The 10,000-nt window shown below is 40.7% G+C and overlaps 1 protein-coding gene across 1 annotated transcript in view; it reads left to right on the top strand.

The window, feature by feature from the left end:
* LOC145395453 (uncharacterized) overlaps window positions 1-7,007 on the top strand; it is a 119,247-nt gene extending 112,240 nt beyond the window's left edge. The window contains exons 13-18 of the mRNA XM_080269055.1: window positions 342-468; window positions 1,486-1,656; window positions 2,000-2,727; window positions 3,637-4,175; window positions 4,386-5,133; window positions 6,875-7,007. Coding sequence (XP_080125181.1) covers window positions 342-468; window positions 1,486-1,656; window positions 2,000-2,727; window positions 3,637-4,175; window positions 4,386-5,133; window positions 6,875-7,007 — 2,446 coding nt within the window. The remainder of the gene's footprint in view (window positions 1-341; window positions 469-1,485; window positions 1,657-1,999; window positions 2,728-3,636; window positions 4,176-4,385; window positions 5,134-6,874) is intronic.
* The last annotated feature ends 2,993 nt before the right edge of the window (window positions 7,008-10,000 follow it).

Below are 10,000 nucleotides of genomic sequence, written 5' to 3'. Positions count from 1 at the left end.
AAAGTGAGAGAGTGAGTGAGTGAGACTGAAGCAGGTATCGAAGCACTGAACAGAGCAATCCATATTATTAAAAAAAAAAAAAAATCACGTAATTCACTAAATCACTCGAAGATACACTTGCTAAAGGTGAGAGAGAGAGAGAGAGAGAGAGAGACTTAAAATAACCTTAAGGAGTTGTTCAAATCTTTAAAAAAAAATGACAGCTCGAGTTATTTCTAATACCGCAAAAAGTCATTAGGTCTCTCTCTCTCTCTCTCTCTCTCTCTCTCTCCTTCACGTTCCTTACTGCCCTTCTTGTCGCTACTTATTCTCTCCTTCTCCTCCTCGGTCTCCCCCTCCAGGACCTTTATCGAGTTAGTCTCTCAAGTCTCGGGCGACCAAGGGACCTTACTGAGTCTTGGACCAGGGGATGAGGCCTTCTACACCTTCTTCGTGCCCTCCGATGCCGCCTTCAACAGCCTCGATCAGGTGAGTGGATGGTTACGGGATGAGTATGGATGTTGGTGGCGGTGGTGGTGTTCTGCCTCCATCAGGTGAGTGGATGGTTATGGGATGAGTATGGATGATGATGATGATGGTGGTGGTGTTCTGCCTCCATCTGGTGAGTGGATGGTTATGGGATGAGTATGGATGATAATGTTGTTGGTGGTGGTGTTCTGCCTCCATCAGGTGAGTGGATGGTTATGGGATGAGTATGGATGATGATGTTGTTGGTGTTGGTGTTCTGTCTCCATCAGGTGAGTGGATGGTTATGGGATGAGTATAGATGATGATGATGTTGTGGTGGTGTTCTGCTTTGATCAGGTGAGTGGATGGTTATGGGATGAATATGGATGTTAGTGGTGATGGTGATGTTCTGCCTCCATCAGGTGAGTGGATGGTTACGGGATGAGCATGGATGTTGGTGGTGGTGATGATGTTTTACCTCCATCAGGCGAGTGGATGGTTACGGGATGAGTATGGATGCTGGTGGTGATGGTGGAGTTGTGCCTCGATCGGGTGAGTGGATGGTTACGGGATGAGTATGGATGATGGTGGTGATGGTGATGTCTCGTGTGTCCACCTTCAACAGCTCGATCAGGTGAGTGGATGGTTACGGGATGAGTATGGATGATGATGTTGTTGTGGTGGTGTTCTGCCTCGATCAGGTGAGTGGATGGTTATGGGATGAGTATGGATGATGGTGGTGATGGAGAGTTTGTACGAGATGGTGAAATAATCTAACTTCAAGCCTCTCTTAACTTCAAACCTCTCTCCTCTAACCTCATCTACCCTTCATCTAACCTCCTAACTTCAATCTACTCTTCATCTAACCTCTCTTCTAACTCTCAGGGGACACAGAGGCGACTGAGGACCGATGGAGAGTTCGTGAAAGAGGTAGTAAAATATTCTACTTTTAATCTAAGCTAATCTACCGTCTCTAACTTTAACCTATTCTTCTCTAACCTCATCTACGCCTCCCCTAACCTCTCTTCTAACTCTCAGGGGACACAGAGGCGACTGAGGACCGATGGAGAGTTCGTGGAAGAGGTAGTAAAGCGACACCTTGCAATCAACATGTTCCCCCCGACGGCCTTCCAACAGGGACTGATCTACACTGTCAACGGGATGGCGGGACCTTTTGATATCAAGATGAACAGGAATAATGTGCTGACGGTGAGTTGGGGCTGGATAGATAGATAGGTTGGCAGATAGATGGGTAGATAAAGGTAGATAGGTAGATAGATGATAGATAGATAAATAGATAGGCAGATAAGATAGATAGATGGATAGATAGACAGAGGAAAGTTTGATGGCACACTCTTTTGTCCAGATCGATGGGGCTTAGTATATATCATGTATTGGTGACTTGTATTTGATAGATAGATAGATAGATAGATGGATAAATAGACATAGGTTGGTAGGTAGATAAGGCACAGTGAGAGAGAGAGAGAGAGAGAGAGAGAGAGAGAGAGAGAGAGAGAGTCAATACCCCACGTCACCATCTTTCTTCCCACAGGTCAATGACGAGGAAGTGACCAGTTCCCACCTATGTGCCAAGGGCGTCATCCACACTACGGACAAGGTCTTCCTCCCGGGCGACTCCTACAACACCTACACCACCTCCAGCCACTCCTCCACCACCTACAGCTACAACGGAGGGCGCTCGTCATCCTCCCGCAGGACCTACAAGCAGACGGTGACCTTCGAGGAGAACTACGGGGCAGGTACGGAGCTGCCGGGGTATCCGCAGGGTAGTGTGGGTGTCGATGGAGTTGGGGCGGTGAGGCGGAGGACCTCGACTAAGGCGAAGAAGAGGAAAACAGACAAGGCCACTTCCCCGTCTGCTTCCTCGCCCGCTTCTCCCTCGAGCCCTGCCTCCTCCTCCGCCTCCTCTCCCTCGAAATCTGGCTCCTCCTCCCCCTCCTCCTCCTCGAATCCCAACTCCCTAGACGACAGGGGAAGTAGAAGAGGAGGCGCTACACCGACCTTGGAAGAGAGTCACCTCCAGGGGTCAGGACTCAAACCCCGAGAGCCAGAGTCCTCCGGTAACTCCCTCGAGGAAACACACGCCGAGGGGTCCTACATCACGCGAGAGGGATCCTACAGGTCACCCTCGTACAATCCCTCTGGCTCTTCCTCAACCTCCTCCTCCTCCATAAGCACCCAGGAGACAAGGCTGGAGGAAGAGAGGGGGCCTCCTAGACGTGGAGATTCTTCCTCCTCTTCTTCTTCCACCGAACGGACGTATGATCCTGATTTAGACAGATATGTTCCGCCTAACCGATATGACGACCAAAGTCCTTCCTCTTCCACATCTCCCTCTCCCTCTTCCTCTTCTTCCTCTTCCACTTCTTCCACTCCCTCTTCCTCTTCTTCCTCTTCCACTGAACGGACATACGATCCTGATTTAGACCGATTCATTCCACCTTACCGATATGGTGACCAAAATCCTTCGACTTCTTCGCGTCCATTTGATCCCGATTTGGATAACTACATTCCTCCCTCTTCCACTACCTCCTCCTCCTCCTCTTCTCCTTCCTCCTCCTCTTCTCCTTCCTCCACTTCCTCTGCTTCCGATCGCTCAACCTCAAGAACCAGGTTCGAGCTGGGTTCAGGCTACCCAGATGAAGACGGGTCAAGCCAGCAAGAACGACCTGATTCTACTTACAGAGGATCCGATACTACTTACAGAGGATCCGATACTACTTACAGGGGACCCGATACTACTACCAGGGGATCCGATACTACTTACAGGGGACCCGATACTACTTACAGGGGATCCGATACTACTACCAGGGGATCCGATACTACTACCAGGGGATCCGATACTACTTACAGGGGATCCGATACTACTTACAGAGGATCCGATACTACTTACAGGGGATCCGATACTACTTACAGGGGATCCGATACTACTTACAGGGGATCCGATACTACTTACAGGGGATCCGATACGACTTACAGAGGATCCGATACTACTTACAGAGGATCCGATACTACTTACAGAGGATCTGATACTACTACCAGGGGATATGATACTACTTACAGAGGATCCGATACTACTTACAGGGGATCCGATACTACTTACAGAGGATCCGATACTACTGACAGAGGATCTGATTCTACTGACAGAGGATCCGATTCTACTTACAGGGGATTCGACTCTACTTACACAGAATCAGATACTACTTACAGAAGACCAGATTCTAGCTTCCCTAGGTCAGAATCAGATGGTACTTACAGAGGTCCAGGTACTACTTCCAGAGTCCCTGATTCTACTTACAGGGGTTCTGATTCTACTTACAGGGGTTTTGAAACTGGCTATGATAGGGGGTTCGATTCTACATCCAGCGGTATAGGCTACGATTCTAGATACAGGGGATCAGAATCACCTTACGGAGGACAGGATACTACCTACAGATCTGAAACTACTTATAGAGGATCTGAATCTAGTTACGGCAGGGGAGGCGATTCTACTTATAGGGGATCGGATTCTACTTATAGAGGATCGGATTCTACTTATAGAGGATCAGATTCTACTTATAGAGGATCAGATTCTACTTATAGGGGATCGGATTCTACTTATAGAGGATCAGATTCTACTTATAGAGGATCGGATTCTACTTATAGAGGATCGGATTCTACGTATAGGGGTTCTAGTACAAGCACAAGAGGGTACGATCCTAACCTGGGTGGGTCTCGCGGCTACAGTTCCTCTTATAATTACTCCTATAACTACACTGGTCCAGGGGGGCTTAGGATTAGAGGGGAGGAAGGCAGACCGTCCTCGCAATACCAAGGACTCGGAGGCACTGATTCATCCACTTCTTCATCTTCCACCTCTTCTGTTGATGCTTCCTCTTCCTCCACTTCTTCCGCTGACTCTTCCTCTTCCTCTCTCCCCTCGCGCAACAATACCGTAGGCCCAGTGAGCTCCGGAGGTGGGAGGTTTAGCTACGTAGGTCACTCTTACGGGCAAGATGTGGTCGGTCACACACAAAATCACACTCAAGGTCACTCCCAGGGTCAGGCTACCCCTTCCCCGCCCCTCCCCTTCTACCTGGGGGACCGAGGGGCTGGGGGGATTAGGTCTCCGGAGGTTAGGTCAGGGGAGGGAAGGGGCTTAGGGGTCAGGTCAGGGAAGGGTAGGTCAACAGGGGCACTTGGGGAGGAGAGACAAGGGGATGAGGGTAGAGCAGACAAGCGAACCTACAAGTACAGACAAACATCCAGCGTCCGGGGGTATAAGCAGGATCCATCGACCTCCTCCGGCAGCGTCAGTAGCAACAGTGTTGTCAGTAGGCGGCGGTACCACAGCACCCGCACCTCCTACACCACCTACGCCACACAATTCCCTATCCTTTCCCGCAAAAACCCTTCCATCTTTCCAGCCTCAGGTCTAACGGGAGATGAGGAGATGTACGCGGATGGGGCCGAGTTTGCCGAACGTGGGTACCTTGCCGCGCAGGGCAATCCGGAGGTCTCCATCACCCGGGAGGAGGCCAGGGCACTCAGGAGGAGGTGGCGGAAGAAGAGACACCATGGGAGGAGGAGAAACGGAAAGAAACTTGCCGGAGGAAGAAGACGTCGCGGAAGGAGGGTACATAGGCAAAGGCGCATGAAGGTTGTTGAAGCCGCAGCCGGAGAGGAGTGAGAGAACGACTTGACGCTGAAAATTTATCGGTGCTAACTGCTTCACGTGACCCCTATTACTACCAAGATTTATTTTCATTTTTTATTTAAATTTTACTTCTTGTTTCATTAGAATGTTCCAGTGCCTTAAAATCACCACTCTCTTCTTTGTTCCTACATTCATCATTGCTTCACTTAACTCTTTATAATGCCTCATTCTCACTCTAAAATCTGTAAAATGTCTTTGAACTTCTCTAAAATAATTCTTTTCTAAGGTATTATCATTTCCTTTCTCACTAACGAACTTTTTTGTTTCCCTGTAATCGGTTCTCCCTTTCGCTTCTGAAATTCTCACTGTCATATCTCGTAAAATTTTCGCTTGCGAGAATATTACTTTCGCCCCTACGCTTCAATGACGTGTCTTTCACTTTAACCTTAGCACCTTCAGACGATTATATTCAGCATGAGAGACATATCGAACCAGAGAGGTTAAGTATAGCCTTCAATAACCCATCCAGTACGCGATATTTCCTTGAGTAAATGAGAATCGTCTGCAGGTAGCATGAAATCGTCACTGTAAGAAGGGGCTGATTTCTACCTCTGCCGTTCCCTTGTACCTACATCACTGCAAGACTCACATATCCTACCTTCACCCCAAATCCTTCCTTCTACCTCTACCCCGAGATTTACCGCACCTGCACTTTCCTCATCCTCTCCACCTCACAATTTACCTCACCTACACTTTCCTCACCCTCGCCAGTGTTCAAAAAGGTGGTGGTATGTTTCTAGTGCCAAAAGATCAGAGTTAGCCAAAGGAATACTCAAACTCCTTGCCTTTCAATGTTATCCTCCATGTTTTGTCCAGTGTCTAATGTCTTCTACGATTCTGTCTAGCTTTTTTTTTTGGCAACCTCAACTCTCCCTGTCTTTAAAGCCAGTGTTAGTTGCATAAACCCACCGTGTGTCAACCATCTACTTAGCTTATTTAGGTCATTTAGTGTAAACATAATGGTCATGCACTCCTGGGCATGAGGCTCCCTTGGTACCAAGTCCTCACCAGTTTGCCCCTAGACACTGCACATTAATATACAGTGTTACTTGTACAGTGTCAACATTATATAAGAGGGCAATACTAAGGTGTAATATGCAAAATAGAGTACGAAAGAAAAGATGTTAAGCACTGTTCAAAGCCAAAAGCAAAATCAGTCATAAAGAGTCATGTACCCCCTCAGCTTTAGATACAACGAATGCTAATGTGAGCAGCTTTATTCCAGTAAGCTTCGGAGGATTTCTGGATACCTGACACCTTTTCCTGAGTGATTTATTCTGCATACACCTTAATATTGTCATTATTTGTTATTTTGGTCTTTCTGATCCCGGAAAAAATTCACTCAAAAATATCACTCAAGCAAAGATTAATGTAACACCTACGTAATCTTATTATTTTAGTCTGTAATTTACTTACACCTCAACACTGTGTTCTTTGTCGTTTTTGTCTTTGTGATTCTGACGCTGAGTGCATAAAAAGCCATGCAAAGTTTAATGGGTCGTACGTACGGTACTGATAGAGATTAGTGTCGTATGCACTGATCAAGATTAAAGTATCGTACACAAAGATTAAAGTGTCGCACGCAAAGATTAAAGTAGTGTACGCACTGATAAACAATAAGGTGTTGTAGCACTGATAATAATTAATGTCATATGCACTGATGAGGGTGAGATGCCAGCGTGCCTCCTGTTGATCACTGTATTGGTGCAGTGCCAGTATTGGTGCCAGTGTCAGTACTGGTGCCAGTGCCAGTATTGGTGCAGTGCCAGTACTGGTGCCAGTGCCAGTATTGGTGCAGTGTCAGTATTGGTGCCAGTGCCAGTATTGGTGCCAGTGCCAGTAATTCCAAAGTGCCACCACCACCATCTCCACAAACCACTGCCACACATTACACTGCCTTTATCGTAGTTTTGGGCCGGGATTCACAACCTTACCATAAATTCCCCTTTGTAACTACCATTTACGGGAAGAATAAAAGATTTCTGATTTACTGATACAAGCTTACGAGATTCCTGGCTCTTTTGGACTTACGAAGCTGATAATCCTTTGCATATTATCAGGCTATTCTTACGCAACTGATGATCTCTTGCACATTCTTATCTTTCAGTCTAAACACAGGCCATATACGCAAGTGCAAAGGAATACTAATGAGTTAAAGGAAAAAAATAATTGGTTTGAGGTGATGGGGAGTTTCCGAAGTAGAGTATGATCGCTACTGAATGGCAAAAAAAGGAAGGAAGGAAGGAAGGAAAGAGGGAGGGGAGGGAAGGAGGAAAGGAACGTGGGAAGGAAGAAAGGAACATAGGATGGATGGAATGAAGGAAGAAAGAATGAAAGACAGAATGAAAGAAAGGAAGGAGGGAAGGAAGGATGAAAGAGAGGAAAGAAGGAAGGAAAGAAGGAAAGGAAGGATGAAAGAAAGAAAGAAGGGAAGAAAGAATGAAAGAAAGGATGGAAGGAAGGAAGGAAGGAAGAAGGAATGAATTAAAGAAAGGAAGGAAGGATGGATGGATGGAAGGAACGTAGGAGGGAAGAAATAAAGAAAGGAAGGAAGGAAGGAAGGAAGGAAGGAAGGGAAATCACAGTCAAGAAAACCCACAAACCTTAGGAACACAGCAACAACCTACCTTTTGTCTTCTTACAAAAACAACTAAATAAAAACAAACAGATAGATAGACAGAGAGATAGATAAATTAGATAGATACAAAGGGAATTATATTAGCAAGTTTGTGGACCCGTGCCTTAAGTAACACGTCGTAGCAACCATGAGAAGGCGATTTATCCTATATTAAAGACTATTTTGGAGTCCGGCAAATATGCACATTAATTTTTGGACGCCACGATAAAAAAAACATTACTTTTGGAAATTTAAAAAGAGGCTATAAACATTTTTGGAATATAATTTTTTATATAAATATTTTTGGATAATTTTTTTGAAATATTTTTGGATATTTTGAATATATAAACATTTTTGGATAATTTTTTGAAACATTTTTGGATTTTTTTGAATATATAAACATTTTTGGATATTTTTTTTGAAATATTTTTGATTTTTTTTTAATATAAACATTTTTGATTTTTTTTTAAATATATAAACATTTTTGGATATTTTTTGAAAACATTTTTGGACTTTTTTGAATATATAAACATTTCTCGAATATAATTTTTTTATATATAGACATTTTTGGAATATAATTTTTTGACAAACGTTTTTGGATATTTTTTTATATATATAAACATTTTTGGATATTTTTTGATATATAAACACGTTTGGATTTTTTGTTAATATATATACACTTTTAGAATATAATTTTTTTGATATATATAAACATTTTTGGACTTTTTTGAATATATAAACATTTTTGGATAATTTTTTGATATATAAACATTTTTGGAATATAATTTTTTTTAGATAAACACTTTTGGAATATAATTTTTTGATATATAAACATTTTTTCATATTTTTTGACAAACATTTTTGGAATACAATTATTTTGGAATATAAACATTTTTGAATTACAATTTTTTGGAATATAAATATTCTTGGAATATGAACATCTTTGGAAAAATAGGCCTACACAGTTTGGGAATATAGACATTTTGGAATATAAACATTTTTGTAAATAAACATTTTTGGAATACAATTTTTTGGAATATAAACATTTTCTATAAAACATTTTTTGGAATATAAACAGTTTTGGAAATAAACATTTTTAGAATATAATTTTTTGATATATATTTTTTTTGTAAATAAACATTTTTGGAATATGTACATTTTTGGAATTTAAATTTTTTTGGATACACATTTTTGGACTGAAATATTTTTGGGATAAACATTTTTGGAAATATATAGACATTTTTGGATTTTATTTTTGGAAATATATACACATTTCGAATTTACTTCTTTTTAAATAAACACTTTTTTTGAAACATACAAATTTTTGGAAATCTGAGAATATACACATTTTTCGAAAACCTGAATATTCGTGATTCTCGTTTTTTGACATGGGTGACTTTATTTTTTGACTTAAGATCATTTTATTGACCTTACGAAAAAAAAATTGTCTTGAAAGGGCGAAAAGGAAGTTATATTTAAACCCAATACATTAAAACTCTCTCCTTCTTTACATATAATCGTCTGTGGGAGAAAGAATGAAATAAAGACCAATAAAACAATGATAAAGACTAAGAGAATAAAGATAAAGAGAATAAGGTACTAAGTTACAGATAAAGTACTATGATAAAATTACTAAGATAATAAAGAATAAAGATAAATTAGTAAGAAAATAAAGACAGACTAAAAATTAAAGAAAATGACTTTAAATGAATGCTAAGAAATAAAGATAAATAATAATAAAAAATAAAAAATAAAATAAAGATAAATAATACTAATAAAATAAAGATAAAGAATAATAATAAAGGTAAAGAATAATAATAATAAAATAAAGACTAATAATAAAAGAGATAAAGAATAATAATAAAATAAAGATAAAGAATAATAATAAAGGTAAAGAATAATAATAATAAAATAAAGACTAATAATAAAAGATAAAGAATAATAATAAAATAAAGATAAAGAATAATAATAAAATAAAAATAAAGAATAATTAAGTAAAGATAAATAATAATAATAAAGATAAAGAATAATAATAAAATAAAGGAATAATAATAAAGATAAATAATAATAATAATAAAGATAAACAATAATAATAAAATAAAGGAATAATAATAAAGATAAAGAATAATAATAAAATAAAAACAAAGATAATGACAGTAAAGATAAATAATAAAGATAAAGACTAATAATTAAATAAAGACCATTAAAAAAAAGGAAGA

The sequence above is a fragment of the Coenobita brevimanus genome, chromosome 31 (assembly GCF_032717465.1).
Source record: "Coenobita brevimanus isolate Jiangsu-jjx chromosome 31, ASM3271746v2, whole genome shotgun sequence".
In the NCBI taxonomy this organism is placed as follows: Eukaryota; Metazoa; Arthropoda; class Malacostraca; order Decapoda; family Coenobitidae; genus Coenobita; species Coenobita brevimanus.
The sequence above is the reverse complement of the archived record's forward strand: the minus strand, read 5'-3'. Positions and strand labels throughout refer to the sequence as shown.